The 18,518-nt window shown below is 44.9% G+C and overlaps 1 protein-coding gene across 1 annotated transcript; it reads right to left on the reverse strand.

The window, feature by feature from the left end:
- Positions 1–170: 170 nt before the first annotated feature.
- On the reverse strand, positions 171–6,245 carry LOC140570404 (uncharacterized). The gene is made up of 2 exons (XM_072692612.1): positions 6,176–6,245; positions 171–2,245 (listed from the first exon to the last, which is right to left on the reverse strand). Exon 2 carries the CDS (start codon positions 2,152–2,154, stop codon positions 1,024–1,026), a length of 1,131 nt encoding a protein of 376 aa, XP_072548713.1. The 5' UTR covers positions 2,155–2,245; positions 6,176–6,245; the 3' UTR covers positions 171–1,023.
- Positions 6,246–18,518: the final 12,273 nt, after the last annotated feature.

The raw sequence follows: 18,518 nt of genomic DNA on the forward strand, positions 1-18,518 counted from the left end.
CTTCAGCACTAGACTGTGAATCAGCTGAAACATGGTATCTAGAGTAATGGATCCTTTAAGATGAGTTTGTAATCTACTGCAGTTTATTTCACACAGTAAACTGTTCATCTCTGAACCAGAGCAAAGTTTAAAGATCTAAAACTGAGAAAATACAAATTCTATCTTGCCAAGGATATTCATCATCAACAATGTTGTTCACACAGGCTATGACAACAACAGTGCAGACAAATTGTTCAGGCATCCAGTTGTGAGGATATTAACATAAATATCTTATATGTCATAATAATCTTGTATAATGAAATAATGACGGAATGCAAAAAGCAGAACTCAGAAATGCAGAAATCAGACAGGCTGTGACATGCTCATAATCATAAGATGGGTCAATGCAAAATCCTTTGGAGCCAAGATATAGCATCCTGTCTGTAAGATATTTTACTGAGATCTCTCTGTGGACACTCAATTAATGTATTAAGGAATGGCAGATCAGTTATTAATACTAATACTAATAATACTAATAACACATCCAACATCCAATATGGTTGTTGCAGCTGAAGTTAATAAATGTAAAATACATGTAAAATGCTATGAACACATGCTAAACCTGGCCTCTCAGCCAGTACTCAAGATGTCCATGTCAAGACTACTAGGGAGAATTAGACGATTTACTGCGCTTTGTCCACTGCAGCCCCACTACAAAACCTTTCAGTTGAATAACCACATGGCTTCCATTTGTTTCATTAATAAAATATATTGGTAAAACGTTCATTCTGGATCACCTTAGTTCTGAATACCTTAGTTTGAAATTACCTAGTAGTCAAACAGTGAGGAAAAAAAGAATTTCTGTATAGAAAAAAAGATGCATCAAGAATCATTTTATAATCACATTGCAACTAAATCAACCCGAGAAAAGCCTAGTGATTCCCACCCCTAGCATTTAGCACACACTATGCTATGAACAGTTCTTTCCACTATGAGCAAGTATTTTTAAAAAGCGTGTTGGGACCTGGAATGTTTTTAGGTGTGTCACTGCCCATTTCTAAGACTGCTCTTAATGCACTTGTGTCTCTTAAATGTATTTGAATGCCTGAAGCTCTTCTCACAGTCTGAGCAGTAATACGGTTTCTCTCCTGTGTGAATGCGCTGGTGTTGAAGGAAATTACTCTCTTGAGTAAAACTCTTTCCACAGTCTGAGCAGTGATACGGTTTCTCTCCTGTGTGAATGAGCCTGTGTTGAAGGAGAGTACTCTGTCTAGTAAATCTCTCCCCACAGTCTGGGCACTGATATGCTTTCTCTCCTGTGTGAATGCGCTGGTGTTGAAGGAGAGTACTCTGTATAGTAAAACTCCTCCCACAGTCTGAGCACTGATACGGTCTCTCTCCTGTGTGAATGCGCTGGTGTTGAAGGAGAGTACTTTGTCGATTAAAACTCTTTCCACAGTGTGAACAGTGATATGGCTTCTCTCCTGTGTGAATGCGCTGGTGTATTTTGAGATGGCTCTGTAAAGCAAAACTCTTCCCACAGTCTGAGCAGTGATATGGTTTCTCTCCTGTGTGAGTAAGCTGGTGTCGTAGTAGATTACTCTGTTGAGTAAAACTCTTCCCACAGTCTGAGCAGTGATACGGTTTTTCCCCTGTGTGAATGCGTTGGTGTGTGATGAGGTGACTCTGATGATTAAAACTCTTCCCACAGTCTGAGCAGTGATACGGCTTATCCCCAGTGTGAATGAGCTGGTGTTGAAGGAGATGACTCTGTCTAGTAAAGGTCTTCTCACAGTCTGAGCAGTGATATGGCTTCTTTCCCGTGTGAATGTGCTGATGTCGAAGGAGAGAACTCTGGAGAGTAAAACTCTTCTCACAGTCTGAGCAGTAATATGGCTTCTTTCCAGTGTGAATAAGCTGGTGTCGAAGAAGATTACTCTGTTGATTGAAACTCTTCCCACAGTCTGGGCAATGATGTGGTTTTTGTCCTGTGTGAATGTAGTGGTGCACTTGGAGATTACTCTGTCTAGAAAAACTCTTCCCACAGTCTGAACAGTGGTGAGTTTTCTTCTTGCCTGTGCTTTTCTGCATTTTTTTCCTGCATTTTTCTGCATTTGTCTGCGTAGGAGAGGATGTTGGCTGAGTTTTGGAGATTTGTCTGGATTCCATGTGCATTAACTGCCTAACATATTTTTGGAGCTTATTTTCAACTAGGAAGGCAAGTCGAGGAACACACAAAAGACTTCAAACAGGACGGCACTCATTTCTGGAAAAAACAGAAAAAAAGAAATGGTGATTCCCCATGCATTGGTGGCGTGTTCAGGTTGGCAACTGATCTGTTCTTAGTCAAGAGATATCACCGTCTGATTCGAGAGGAAAGCGTGTTACGTTCGCTTCATGCTCATGCTCCTAGGTGACCCCACCTCAAGGCAGTCACAAGATACTCAGCAGCAAGCATATTGAGCAGCAAACAGTGAACAACAGTCATCAACAAAAACCCAAACATGACAAACGAAATGGCAAAAACAACAAAAGCTGGGACTGGGAGGAGTTGGGAGCAGAGCAGGTGTAAAGGGGAGACTAACAGGGGAGATACCAAAAGGGGGCTAGAACTAAACCCTACAGGCAGCGCCTGGGCGAAAGAGGGGTCTAATGTAAACGAAAACTTGAGCAGCCCTCAATAACCAAAAAGAGGGGAGCTGGAGAACCAGCTGCCAGACGAAACGGCAAGGCTGATCAAACCTTCAACTGCAGCGTACCGCTGCAAGCGTGGGTAACCTGAGTATCTAGACAGGAAGCGAGCGAGCCTCGCCTCGCTTGGCGAGTGAGTAGCCTGGAGACCTACTCCTGAACGTGGGTGAAGCACCAGAGCTAACCTAAACATACATGAAATCTACGAGGAACCTCAGGGCGTCCTGAAAGCTCCAGTTGGTTCAATTCTCGGTACTGAATGGTGGTGTCGAGACTCCTTAAGTACCCCCCAGTCCCAGGTGAAACTCATGATCAAAACAATGAACGATAACAATTGAACCAAACCGCATGTGAACGTAAATTAACATGAACTGATTCACTGAACCAAACACACGTGAATAGTGGTTGGTGTGGCGCAACAGATAACACCACTACCTGTCGCTGGGTTACAACACCATGTGGGAGACCAGGGTTCGATTCCCCTTCGATTCTGTGTGACTATGCTGCGCTACACCAATAATAGTCCCTGGGCAAGACTCCTAACACTACATTGGCCCTCCTCTGTAATACCAGTAACCTTGTAAGTCGCTCTGGATAAGAGTGTCTGCTAAATGCCGTAAATGTAAATGTAAATGAACGTAAACTAAACAGAAGTCCTTATTTGGGCCTGTGGGCAGTGGCTCGGGATCGCCCCGGGGGAGGGCGCGATAATGAGGGCCTGACAGGTTTGTACTGTTTCTAAAACAGTCTTCCAATCAAACTTTTAACTATTTTCCATATTCAAGATCCAAGTTATACGATCCATAGTTTGAAATATTAACTTCATTAGGATTGCTAAAAAGTTTTTTTTTTTTTTTTTTTTTTAAACCAATCAAAAGTTAAATATTTTTTGTAGGTGTCAGTTTAAGGGACTGGTTAATGTTTTCAGACAGCCTTCCAAATGGCCTACCAGCATATATGAACACATGAAAGGCTTAGTATGCAGTTATCTAATAGGCCTAAAATTACAGAAAATATGTAGTAATAAGTACATTATTTATAAGAGTAGGACAATACTTTTTTTTTTTTGTAATCTGAGCTCAAAAATGGTAGTGTACCTAACAGGTATGTAAGCTTACTAGTTACATTTACCCTAATGCTATAAAATGTCAGTTATTCTGGTATATGTTTATTGTTGTTACTGAGCAGTTGCAGTAACTGAAGAAAATCTCTAACGTTAGCATTACTTTGTGAAACACCTGAAGATTCTGCAAAATAAATAACTTGGAGTACCTTGAGTATTGTACTGAAATTGTCAACATTTTTATTGACTGCAATTTACAGTAATAAATGAAAATGTTATAAAAATTCTAATGAAATCCCATTTCATTAAGAGTGTCTCACATTAGTTACTGCTTATGGTGGCACAGATAGTTCAAAATGATTGTTACTAGCCTCAAAATGATGATGCTGTAATCAGATACATCCCATATAATAGAAGACAAATTAGAACTGGTAGTATAGTCTTCTACTTCTCTTCATTAATACCCTAAGTATTTGTTGCCGGCATACACATACATTTGGCATGTGTATATAATGTAAATACGTATGCATTCTGCTTGCAAAGAAATATATATAAAGAAAATTTTCAATTGACATTTTCTCAATTGGCTTGTTTCCTTACTTTAGTGTTAAGCATTAATGTAATCTAAATCTAACTGAATATAAATCTAAATCTAACTCTGAATATAAATCTAAATCTAAATCTAACTCTAAATATAACTCTGAATATAAATATAACTCTAAATATAACTCTGAATATAAATATAACTCTGAATATAAATATAACTCTGAATATAAATATAAATATAACTCTGAACATAAATATAACTGAATATAAATATAAATGTAAATCTAAATATAAATATAAATGTAAATCTAACTCTGAATATAAATATAAATATAACTCTGAATATAAATATAAATCTGAATATAAATATAAATGTAAATATAAATATAAATCTAACTCTGAATATAAATATAAGTAAATATAACTCTGAATATAAATATAAATGTAAATATAAATATAACTGAATATAACTCTGAATATAAATATAACTGAATATAAATATAAATATAACTCTGAATATAAATATAAATGTAAATATAACTCTGAATATAAATATAAATATAAATGTAAATATAACTCTGAATATAAATATAAATGTAAATCTAAATATAACTCTGAATATAAATATAACTCTAAATATAAATGTAAATATAACTCTGAATATAAATATAACTCTAAATATAAATGTAAATATAACTCTGAATATAAATATAAATATAACTCTGAATATAAATATAACTGAATATAAATATAAATCTGAATATAAATATAAATGTAAATCTAAATATAACTCTGAATATAAATATAACTCTAAATATAAATATAAATATAACTCTGAATATAAATATAAATATAACTGAATATAAATATAACTCTAAATATAACTCTGAATATAAATATAAATATAACTCTGAATATAAATATAACTCTGAATATAAATATAAATCTGAATATAAATATAAATGTAAATCTAAATATAAATATAAATGTAAATCTAACTCTGAATATAAATATAAATGAATATAAATCTAACTCTGAATATAAATATAAATATAACTGAATATAAATCTAACTCTGAATATAAATATAAATGTAAATATAAATCTAACTAAATATAACTCTGAATATAAATATAAATATAACTCTGAATATAAATGTAAATATAAATATAACTCTGAATATAAATATAAATATAACTCTGAATATAAATGTAAATATAAATATAACTCTGAATATAACTCTGAATATAAATATAACTGAATATAAATATAAATATAAATCTAACTCTGAATATAAATATAAATGTAAATATAAATGTAACTCTGAATATAAATATAAATGTAAATATAACTCTGAATATAAATCTAACTGAATATAAATATAAATGTAAATCTAAATATAAATATAAATCTAACTCTGAATATAAATCTAACTCTGAATATAAATATAAATATAACTCTGAATATAAGTATAAATCTGAATATAAATATAAATGTAAATATAACTCTGAATATAAATATAAACATAACTCTGAGTATAAATATAACTGAATATAAATATAAATATGAATATAAATATAAATATAACTGAATATAAATATAAATGTAAATATAAATGTAAATATAACTCTGAATATAAATATAAACATAACTCTGAGTATAAATATAACTGAATATAAATATAAATATAAATATAAATATAAATATAAATATAAATGTAAATGTAAATGTAAATATAAATGTAAATGTAAAGAACAGAGCCAGACATTCAGCTCAGGGCGCTTCACTCCGCTTAGCAGTTAGCTGAACGCGTTCAGCGGACACAGTCAGCGCACTTTCACTCGGTTTAAGGTTCCTCTGCTGAAGGGAGGACTGTGTGGCGTTTATCTGAACCCACCTGATCATCAGGAGGAATAAAGACGAGCAGGAGATCCGCTTCCCCTGAAGACTCCAGCTGCAGACCTCCGCAGCTCCGCTCTATCTGTCGACCAGCTGTCAAAATAAAAGTTCTGCAGAATTTACAATGACAATGACCTGCAGCTGAACATACAGGCAGTATAGGAAGGCAGTAAAGCACCCTGTCATGTGTGAATCGGATGTTTGTGTAAAATGCTTTATCTTGTAGATTGGAGAACAGACTGTTGTCCATATGACCTCATAAACCAACAGGAATAATGGATTACTGCATCCCTGCTCCAAAGATGTAGACAGTTTAAATTCATTTGTTCTAATATATCAATTCTCCACTCAGCATAGTGTGTTATTTGTATGGGACAACATTAATGTAGAAATAAATATGATACAAAAATGATTCAATAATTGTTTTCATCTAAAATAACAGTAAATCATAAATTAGAAAAAAATCAGGACTAGCAGATTTAGGAACAGCTACATATTCTGCATATTCGGTATATACATTTAATATACACATGTCCAACCCTTCTATTGTAATTTAACCTGTAAATGATTCCATCTGTTTATCATGTTATCACGGTCGGGTGTGGGCTTGGAGGCGGAGGAGGACGAACTTGCAGGTCATTCTAATCATTAACACATGAAACAGGGCACGACAGGATACAAAGAAACATGAAGTAAATGTTAACACTGACAAGCTTCACTTAAGACAAAGCACAGAACAGGCAAAAACAGGCCGAACTAACCAACCCACCGCAGATAGGATCCACAGGTGGGAGCACTGAAGAACAGGAGGAGCTAGGACAGAACAGAAACAGCAGGCATGACACACGGCTATAGTGTGTATTTGTTCATATCTCTGCTTATATTCGGTGTATATTGTATTTATCGTACATTCTGCACTTGTTGCTTATTGCACTTCTGCTTAGATGCTAAACTACATGTCGTTGTCTTGTACTTGAGTAATGACAATAAAGTTGAATCTCATCTGATCATAAATCAGTTCTGTGAGCAGATTAGATAACAGCATTCTTACATTACATTGTACAGTGTCATTATAACCAGACACAGTATAACACAGTACACTTTCCTAGTCTGTGAGCTGGGGGACACTGGGTTTGGTTGGCACAGTGGTGTTAAATTCTGGGTCAGTAAGGGTTGTCTCAACATTCATCGCTATATAAATAACACTGAATTGAACTGAATCTGTTGGAGCTCAGTGTACACAGCCCTGCGAAGGAAATGACAGAGTGTTTCTCAAAAGCAAAAGACCAGTGTTCTTTAATAAAACTGTTCCCCATAGTGCATCCAGGCCTGCAGCCGAGGGTGCTATCACTTATGTTACAGACACATGCAGAGGTTAAAGTGCAGTGCTCATGACATGGTGCAAAACTCTCAACGCACAAAAAAGGTCACATAAGCACATAACACAGACCTGTCAGATATCTCCCACCGGGGCCCAGGTCCCGCTTACTCCAGCAGATAATGCACATGCACCATCGATGTCAAAAAAGCACCCTTTAATGACACCTCCGCAAGAAGAGCAGCATGGTGTCAAAGTGGGTGCAGAGAACAACAGACGAAGGGTTCTTTCCTTCCACCCCAATTCAGGGGAATACTGTTTTCAAAAGCTCAAGACAGATTTGTGAATTTCCCCACTGCGGGACTAATAAAGGATTATCTTATCTTATCTTATCTTATCAGATCAGCTCTGTGTGTGTGTTCACTGTACAGATGAACAAGGCACAGGGGAATGGTGAATATGGTTGTCTTGATTTTTAAAAAAGGGGCTCAGTGAAATGTTCCTGAGCTGTGTGTGTGTGTGTGTGTGTGTGTGTCAGCCCAGTGGCGCCGCGCCCCCCCCCCCGGGTCCACAGGCTCCTGGGGTCTTTTAAGTTGATGTTGGGTTGATTTCTATGTTCAGGTACTTTCTGTTTCACCACCCGTTGGTTCTACTACCAAGGACTTTTATGTAGACAGCGGTCGCAGTAAGACACCATGTTTTCTGTTTATGTCTGTATTATATTATGTATATATTATATTTGTTTCACCTGAGTGCTGGGGTACAAAGGGAGCAAACACAGATGCCTCGGCGCTGAGAATTACTCTTGCGATGCCAAGCTGTAAGGTTGGCTTCAGGTTCTGGAGACTTCTAGGGAGGTCTACGAGTTCAAGTAGTATATGCTCTATCGGAGCGGTTTCACGTTCAGGAGGTCACTGTCCGGTTCACCGGTTGGTCGCCAGGGAGATTTGGGCACGGTTTTGGGGTGAGGCTTTTGGTTGTTAGTTTCGTTGGTTCTGTTGCGTTCTAGCCTTCCTCCCCCCGTTTGATTTGTCCCCTCTCGCTTTGCTCCCGGACTACTTTCCAGCCTCAGGTGGTTTTCCAGGTTAAGCCCCGTTTTAGTTGTCACCTGTTTGTTTTCTGTATCTGTTTATTGGACCCTGTACTTTGCTGCCTCGTTTTGTTTGTGTTTGGTCGTTTTGTTTTGTCATTAAAGACTGTTTCCCTGCATTGCTCTGTCCCTGCGAGTGTTCCCTTGTCTCGCCTAGCCAGCATGACAGAATTCTCGGCCGACACCCTCCAAACAGCGGGGATGGAAGCCTTGGATCACGCTGTTCGCGCCCAAGGTCAATTCTTGGGGCAGCAGCAACACACTCTGCAGAGTGTGTCAGAGACTGTCGGCCACCTGGTGCAGCAACAGGTGGGCCAGCAGCACCAAGTCACCCAACTAGTGGGTGACGTTCAGGGGCTCACGAATCTAGTAAAGACTTCGTTGGAGCCTGCTAGCTCTCCCAGTCCCGTCTACACACCCCATAGCGCGTATCCGGTTGGCAAACCGGATACGTACAGTGGCAGTCCGGAACTTTGCGAGGGGTTCTTGCTTCAGTGCGAGGTCTTCTTTAAGAACTCTCCGACCGGCACTGACCAGGCGAAGATCGCCTTTATAGTATCGCAGGGAAGGCTCTGGATTGGGCCACTGCCACCTGGACGGAGCTTAGCGAAGGATCCCTCTCGGAATACCTTAAACATTTTAAGGCGGTGTTTCTACACCCCCGAGAGGGACTCACCAAGTGAGCCCATGGAGGTGGGTATCGGCCGCTTGGCACCGGAGGAACGCAGTTGTAGGACCAGAGAGGGGCTGTGCTTCTACTGCGGGGATGCGGGGCATTGCCGCAGAGACTGCCAGAGGAGGATCCTGATGGCTTACTGCCCAAACACCGATGGGCGCGGGGAGGGGACTCCTCGCGCTAATGCGGTGAGTCTGCCCGTTCCGGGGCTAGTGTCTAGGTCGATCACGTTGCCAGTATTAGTGACCTACCAGTCCAAGTGTGTGTGTGTTGCAGCGTTGATCGACTGCGGTGCGGTGGGGAGCTTCCTGAGGGCCGACATCGTGGAGCGTCTGAGAATCCCGGTGGAGGAACTCCAGAGACCTCTCTGCATCACCACCCTGGACGGGCAGCCCATGGGTCCTCACCCCATTACCTACGTGACCACTGGGGTCCACCTAGCCGCAAGTTTCTTACACCAGGAGGAGGCCTCACTGCTGGTACTCCCGGCCTCTGAGCATGCTCTGATACTAGGTCTGCCATGGCTTAGTAAACACAACCCTCACGTCTCCTGGCCAGACAGGGAGATAGTATCTTGGTCCTCATATTGCCGCACACACTGCCTCAATCTCGCCCCCCTTAGCGTCGGGTCCACCTCTGTGGAGAGCCCGGAACCAGAATCCCTAGTCGTCCTGCTGTCCGAGTATGAGGACCTTGTAGATGTTTTCTCTAAGTCCGGTGCTGCTAGGCTTCCCCCCCACTGCCCGTACAACTGCACCATCGACCTAGTAGAGGAGCGGTCTTACCTAAAGCACGAGTTTACCCCCTCACTAGGGAGGAAGAACGGGCGATGGAGGATTATATAGACGAAGCCTTAGCACAGGGGTACATCATGCCGTCTAAGTCTCCCGTAGCGTCAGGGTTTTTCTTCATTCAGAAGAAAGGGGGGGGGTTGAGGCCGTGTATAGACTACAGGGCGCTTAATGCTATTACCAGGCGCTTCCCCTATCCCATGCCGTTGGTCCCGTCCGCCCTTGAACAGTTGTGGGGGGCCCGGGTGTTTAGCAAGCTAGGCTTGCGCAGTGCATATAATCGCGGATCAGGGAGGGGGACGAGTGGAAGACGGCGTTTATGACCACCAGGGGGCATTACCAGTATCGGGTCATGCCGTATGGCCTAGCCAACGCCCCCTCCGTCTTCCAGTCGTTCATTAATGACGTCCTGAAGGACTACCTCGGACGATTCGTGGTGGTCTCTGGTCAGGCTCGGTCAAGGAAGTACAGAGCTTTCTAGGGTTTGCAAACTTCTACAGGAGGTTCATTACATTTACATTTACATTTATGGCATTTAGCAGACGCTCTTATCCAGAGCGACTTACAAAGTGCTTTGCTATTTACCCAAGAAGAGCCTTAGCTAGTTAGAATAGACTAATAATTCAAAAGATACCTCTAAGCTTTAGACATTACTAAACACAATACAATAAGGTGACCATAGAACTATTCGTCCAAGTACTCTCTGAAGAGGTGGGTCTTCAGTTTGCGTTTGAAGACAGCGAGCGACTCGGCCGTTCAGACACCCAGGGGAAGCTCGTTCCACCACTTTGGTGCCAGGACAGAAAAAAGCCTGGACGCTTGTCTTCCGCGGATTTTAAGGGATGGCGGGTTGAGCCGAGCCGTACTTGAAGCTCGAAGGGCTCTTGGTGCAGACCAGCTTTTGACCATTGCCATCAGATACGGAGGGGCTGATCCGTTCTTGGCTTCTTTGGCCAGTGTCAGGGTTTTAAATCTGATGCGGGCAGCTACAGGAAGCCAGTGGAATGACATGGCTAAACGCAGCAGTGGAGTGACATGGCTAAATTTTGGGAAATTGACGATGACCCATGCCGCTGCATTCTGGATGAGTTGCAGGGGCCTGATGGTGCGCAGAGGGAGACCAGCCAGAAGAGAGTTGCAGTAGTCAAGTCTGGACGTGACGAGAGACTGAACAAGCACCTGGGCAGCCTCTCTAGAGAGGAAGGGTCGAATTCTCCGGATGTTGTACAGAAGAAATCTGCATGACCGAGTTACGTTTGCAACATGACTTGAGAACAATAACTGATCCATCACGTCATTGCTTAAGGGAGCCCCGCGGCGCATCACATGGACGCCGGCCGTGGAGGACTCATTCCAAGCACTCAAGCGTGCTTTCACGTTGGCCCCATTGTTGCGCCACCCCGATTCCCGTAGACCGTTCGTGGTGGAAGTGGATGCCTCCAGTACAGGGGTGGGGGCCGTCCTGTCACAAAGACAGGAGGTAAGCGACCGCTTACACACCGTCGCGTTTTACTCAAAGAAGCTCACAGGAGCAGAGCGGAACTACGGGGTAGGGGATCGGGAGCTCCTGGCGGTCAAGATGGCGCTGTCCGAGTGGCGTCATTGGTTGGAGGGCGCTGCCCACCCATTCCTAGTACTTACTGACCATAAGAACCTTGAGTATCTCCGGCAAGCTAAGTGTCTGAACCCCAGGCAAGCCAGGTGGTCCCTGTTTTTCGCCAGGTTCCAGTTTCACATCACTTACAGGCCGGGCTCCCGTAACACTAAGGCAGATGCCCTCTCCCGCATCCACCAAACGGCGGAGGGGGGGGGGGGGGCGACCTGGTACCCTTAATAACACCATCTGTCTCAGTCGCGGCGATTCAATGGGACCTAGATATGGAGATAGCCGAGGCGCTTTCCCGCACCGTCGTTCCCGCGGTGTGCCCTGCAGACAAGGTCTGCGCACTAACCAGGAGCTGGGGAAGTTTCTAAGGATCTACTGTCACGACTACCCCAGCGACTGGTCGCGGTATCTGATTTGGGCCGAGATGGCCCAGAACTCGCTGAGGTGCGCGACCACTGGCCTCACCCCCTACCAATGAATGTTAGGCAACCAACCCCCGTTGGCCCCTTGGACTGCTGTGGAGACCCGAGTGCCAGCAGTCGATGCATGGATATGCCGCAGCGAAGCCGTCTGGGCCAAGACCCATCAGCACATCTAGACCTTCCTGCGGCGCTATAAGATAGTCCTTTATTAGTCCCGCAGTGGGAATATTCCCAGTGTAACAGCAGAAAGGGATAGCAAGACACTCGGTTATAAAAATTTGGATAAATAATTTACACTATATACACAATATAAATAAGAATTAAAAGAGCAATAACAATACTATTTACAGCAAAAGACTCTTAATTGCACATGGGGGTGGGATATTGCACATAGTATTCCCTGAACATGAACATGTGTGTGTAGTTAAGTGTGTGTGTATGTGGTCCGCTGGGAGCAGTGCTGGTTGTGCAGTCTGACGGCAGCAGGAAGGAAGGACCTGTGATACCCCTCCTTCACACACTTGGGGTGAAGCAGCCTGTCGCTAAAGGAGCTGCCCAGTGCTGCCAGAGTCTCATGCATGGGGTGGGAGCTGTTCTCCAGCATGGATGCCAGCTTGGTTGTCATCCTCCTGTCTCCCACCACCTGCACTGGGTCTAAGAAGCACCCCAGGACAGAGCTTTGGACATGAGTTTGTCCCTTCTTATCTGCCGTCGAGATGCTACTGCCCCAGCAGACCACTCCATAGAAGATGGCAGATGCCACCACTGTGTCGAAGAACGTCCTCAGGAGAGCTCCCTGCACTCCAAAGGACCTCAATCTCCTCAGCAGGTAGAGTCTGCTCTGGCCTTTCTTGTAGAGAGCAGCAGTGTTGACTGATCAGTCCAGTTTGTTGTTCAGATGAACACCCAGGTATTTATAAGAGTCCACACTCTCGATGTTCATACCCTGGATGTTCACTGATGGAGGGGGGTGTCTGCACCTGCGGAAATCCACCACCAGTTCTTTGGTCTTTCCAGCGTTTATCTGAAGGTGGTTCTGCAGACACCAGTCCACAAAGTCCTGAATAAGTTCTCTGTACTCGCTGTCCTCCTCATTGGATATGAGGCCGACGATCGCTGAGTCATCAGAGAACTTCTGGAAATGACAGGTCGGTGAGCTGTACATGAAGTCAGCAGTGTACAGGGTGAAGAGGAATGGTGCCAAGACCGTTCCTTAAGGGGCTCCTGTGCTGCTGACCACCAAGTCAGAGACACAGTCCCGTGCCCTCACATACTGTGGTCGGTTGGTGAGGTAGTCCAGTATCCAGTTTGACAGGTGACTGTCCACTCCACAATGTCCCAACTTGTCCTTTAGAAGCCCTGGCTGTATGGTGTTAAAAGCACTGGAGAAATCGAAGAAGGTGATCCTCACAGTGCTGCCGGGCTTCTCCAGGTGAGAAAGAGCTCTGTGTAGAAGATAGATGACAGCATCATCCACCCCGACACCAGGCTGGTAGGCGAACTGAAGAGGGTCCATGGATGGGCTCACCAGAGGGCGGATGTGGTTGAGGACCAGCCTCTCCAGTGACTTCATCAGATGGGAAGTCAGTGCCACCGGCCTGTAGCTGTTTAGGTCCTTTGGGTGCTGTGTTTTGGGCACAGGTACCACACAAGATGTTTTCCACAACTGTGGTACTCTTCCCAGTTTTAGGCTCATGTTGAACATATGCTCAACTACTCTGCACAGCTGATCTGCGCAGGACTTGAGGAGCCTGGCATTGATTCCATCAGGACCTGTAGCTTTCTTAGGCTTGATCTTCCTCAGCTCATTTCTCACCTGGGTTGTTGTGAAGGACAGGTTGGAGCAGGGGGGCTGGGTGCTGGAATGTGTGAATGGGTGGTTGATGCTGCCAGACGATGAGCCATTAGGGGATGATGATGGTGATGATTGTGAGCCAGAAGTTCTGAGAGAAGAAGAAGGGGGAGGGCAGCATGATGGTAGTGCTGCTGAGTGGGGATACAGCAGGGGTGTCTGTGTGGGGGCAGGGCTAGGTGATTGATCAAATCTGTTGAAAAATAGATTGAGATCATTCACCCACTTCTGGTCCCCCGCCACCTGGGAGTTGGACTTTGTGTGTCCAGAAATGGTTTGAAGGCCTTTCCACATTCCCCTGACGTTGTTCTGCTGCAACTGTTCCTCCAGCTTCCTCTTGTAGCTGGCTTTCCCCTCCCTGATCTTCCTTCTCAGTTCCCTCTGCACAGCTTTCAGCTCATCCTTCTCACCAGATCTGAAGGCCCTCTTTTTCGCTTTTAGGAGAGCCTTTATATCTGGATTAATCCACAGTCTTGGTGGGCACGGTGTTATCCACATAGACGTTGACGTAGTCCGTAATGCAGTGAGTGAGATTGTCAATGTCCTCCCCATTAGGATCACACAGTTCTTCCCACACCGTTGTTTCAAAGCAGTCCTTCAGAGCCTCCTCAGACTCCTTAGACCATTTCTTCACTGTACGGGTGACAGCTGGTTCCCTATGTACAATGGGTTTGTACACAGGCAGAAGATGAACCAGACTGTGATCAGATCTTCCAAGGGGAGGGAGAGGTGACGAGTTGTATGTCTCCTTTGTGTTGGCAAAAAACAGGTCCAGTGTTTTCATGTCTCTGGTGTGGCAGGTTACATACTGGGTGAAGGTGGACAGAGTGGAGGATGGAGAAGCATGGTTGAAGTCTCCGGAGATAAGGAGGAGGGCCTGCGGGTGCTGTGTCTGCAGCCTGCACACAGCTGAGTGCAGGACATCAGAATCAGAATCAGAATCTCTTTATTTCACCAAGTATGTTACCCATACAAGGAATTTGTCTTGGTGAGAGCAACACGTATGACAAGTAACAAAAAAACACAGAACACAGTCTTAAACTAAAGGAAAATGACACTAAACAATAAATAGGGTAGGGGATAAATTAAAAAAGTAAAAAGTACTAAAGGTAATAAAGAGCTGAAAAATATATTTACAGAAAAGAAAAGAACATCTGTACAGGTGTGCAAATAGTCATAGTGCAAAATAGGCAGAGTGCAAATAGCTGTTCAGTCCGGTTTGGTACAGTTCAGTTGTAAGTTTAGAGGTTTACAGTGGGAGGTGACCACTGTGATTGAGGAGCGCTACAGCTCTGGGGAAGAAGCTGTTAGCATGACGTGTTGTGCTGGTTTTGATGGACCGCAGTCTTCTACCCGAGGGGAGTGTCTGGAAGAGGAGGTGTCCAGGATGTGAGGGGTCAGATGTAATCTTGCCAGCCCGCTTCGTCATCCTGCTGGTGTAGATCTGCTGAAGTGATGGCAGGTTACATCCTATGATCCTCTCTGCTGTCCTGATGATGCGCTGGAGTTTGGTTCTTTCTTGTGAGGTGGAGGAACCAAACCAGATAGTTATGGAGGCTGTGATAATGGACTCGATGATCGCTGTGTAGAACTGGATCATCAGGGTCTGTGGCAGGTTGAATTTCTTGAGCTGTCTCAAGAAGAACATTCTTTGTTGAGCTTTCTTGATGATGGAGATGGTGTTTTTCTCCCATTTCAAGTCTCTGGAAATGGTGGTGCCCAGGAACTTGAGTGACTCCACCATTGATACTGCAGTGTTGTTGATGTGGAGGGGGGGAAGGGTGGGTGGATTGCGTCGGAAGTCCACCACCATCTCTACAGTCTTTTCTGTGTTTAGCAGCAGGTGGTTGTTGCTGCACCAGGACACCAGCTGCTCAATTTCCTTTCTGTAAGCAGACTCATCACCGTTGGCATGTAGGCCCACCAGAGTGGAGTCATCTGCAAATTTCAGGATCTTTACAGCTGGATCTTTGGAGACACAGTCATTAGTGTAGAGGCTGAAGAGAAGGGGTGAAAGAACACAACCCTGAGGGACTCCAGTACTGAGTGTCCGGAGGTCTGAAGTGTGCTTCCCCAGCCGCACCTGCTGTCTCCTGTCTGTCAGAAAATCCACAATCCACCGACACATGGAGTCTGGCACTGACAGCTGGGAGAGTTTGGCCTGAAGAAGCTGCGGCACAACAGTGTTAAAGGCCGAGCTAAAGTCCACAAACAAAACCCTAGCATAGTTTCCATGGCTGTTGAGATGTTGCAGGATAAAGTGCAGGGTCAGGTTGACCACATCATCGACAGACCTGTTTGCTCGGTACGCAAACTGCAGGGGGTCCAGCAGGGGATCTGTGATGGACTTCAGGTGGGCTAGGATCAGGCGTTTAAAGACCTTCATGACTACAGAGGTCAGGGCGACAGGCCTGTAATCATTCAGTCCGGTGATGGTGGATTTCTTGGGAACTGGAATGATGGTGGAGGTTTTGAAGCAGGCTGGAACAGAGCAGAGTTCCAGTGATCTGTTAAAAATGTCTGTAAACACTGGAGCTAGTTGGTCACAGCAGTGTTTTAGGGTGGATGGAGAGACTGAGTCGGGCCCGGGGGCTTTCCTCACCTTCTGTCTGCTGAAGAGCCTGTGAACATCCTGCAGGTTGATGCAGAGATGAGCAGGAGGCAGAGGTGAGAGGGCCAGTGTGGAGGTGGAGGTGGAGGGGGTGATGGGTGGTAGACAGTCTGATTGTCTTTTGTGAGTTCAAATCTGCAGTAGAACTCATTCAGGTCGTTGGTGAGGTGTCGGTCGTTCAGGAGGAGGGGGGTCTTTCTCACCTTGTGACCAGTGAGAAGCTGAAGGCCTTTCCAGGCTGAAGATGGGTCGTTAGCAGTGATGTGTCTGTTCAGCTGCTCTGAGTACTTGCTCTTCGCAGCTCTAATCCCTTTCTCCAGTCTGTATTTGACCTCCTTAAAGACAGTTCTATCTCCACTCCTGAACGCTTCCTCCTTTTCCCTCCGAAGCTGTTTGAGTTTAGCAGTAAACCAGGGTTTGTTGTTACTGTATCTCACCTGTGATTTAGTTGAGATACAGCTGTCTTCACAGAAACTGATGTATGACGTCACAGTGTCTGTGTATTCGTCCAGGCCGTCTGTCGCCTCCTCAAACACAGCCCAGTCTGTGGATTCGAAGCAGCCCTGCAGCTTCTCAATGTCTCCACTGGTCCACCTTTTCACTGTTGTGATGACCGGCTTGTTGGTTTTGAGTTTCTGCCGGTAGGTTGGAATGAGGTGAACAAGGCTGTGATCGGAGAGCCCGACAGCTGCGCGTGTGACCGCGCGATAGGCATTCTTGATACAGGTGTAGCACTTGTCCAGTGTGTTGCCTTCTCGTGTTGGACACGTGATGTGTTGTCTGTATTTGGGCATCTCCTTCGTGAGGTTTACGCTGTTAAAATCCCCCAGAATTATGAGGAGTGAGTCCGGGAACTCCCGCTCCACCTTCGTGATCTGTTCCGCCAGCTGTTTCAGCGCGTCGCTCGTGCACGCGCTCGGCGCAATGTAGGTGCCGGCTAGGATGAACGAGCTGAACTCTCTGGGCGAGTAGAACGGTCTACAGGTTATGAACAGAGATTCCAGATGAGGGGAGCAGGATTTTAACAGTACCGTAGTGTCTCTACACCAGCGCTCGTTGATGTAGAAGCAGATTCCTCCTCCTCTGCTCTTGCCGCTGCGCTCCGCGTCTCTGTCCGCTCTGTGCAGCTGGAAGCCCGGGAGGTGCAGCGCGCTGTCCAGGGTCAGCTCGGTCAGCCAGGTCTCAGTGAAGCAGAGCGCAGAAGCAGTGGAGAAGTCCTTGTTAGTTTGGTTAAGCAGAAGTAGTTCCTCAGTTTTGTTGCTGAGAGATCGGAGGTTGGAGAGGAATAATGACGGTAGGGGTGTGCGAGCCCCGCGCCGCCTCAGACGCACGAGCGCGCCGGCTCGTCTGCCCCTGCGCCGGCTTCTCCACAGTCTCCTGGCGAGGCCGAGCGCGGTCAGCGCGGCTGTGGTGAGGATCTCCGCACAAACTGAAGTTTCTTGAACAAATTCCGGGATGTTTTCAGGGGAAATGTTGTTCCTGAAGCTCAGTAGTTGTTCCCTGCTCCAACTAACTGAGTTTGACGTACAATAGACAACATTAACAAACAAAAACAAACACCACACGGAGGAGCTCGTCACCGTGGCTGCCATCCTCGGCGCCATCTTGGTTCTAGCTTCCGAGAAGCCGAGTCAGCGTTAGCAGAGGGGGGGATGTACGCAGCCATCACGATAACGTGTGAGAATTCCCTCGGGAGATGGTACAGCCTCATGCTAACGGCTAACAGTTCAATGTTCAGCAGTTCAGCAGTGAACAGCAGATCTGTTCCTTAATAGTGATGTGCCCAGAGTTACACCATCTATCATTCACAAATACTGCCAGTCCGCCTCCCTTCCTCTTACCCCTCTCCTCCGTCCTGTCCGCCCGGCTGAGGTGAAAGCCTTGCACAGATACGGGCGTGTCTGGGGTCAGCGTGGTCAGCCAGGTCTCTGTGAACACCATGATGCTGCACTCCCGGTACTCCCTCTGATGTCGC

This window comes from Salminus brasiliensis, chromosome 1, assembly GCF_030463535.1.
Source record: "Salminus brasiliensis chromosome 1, fSalBra1.hap2, whole genome shotgun sequence".
NCBI lineage: Eukaryota > Metazoa > Chordata > Actinopteri > Characiformes > Bryconidae > Salminus > Salminus brasiliensis.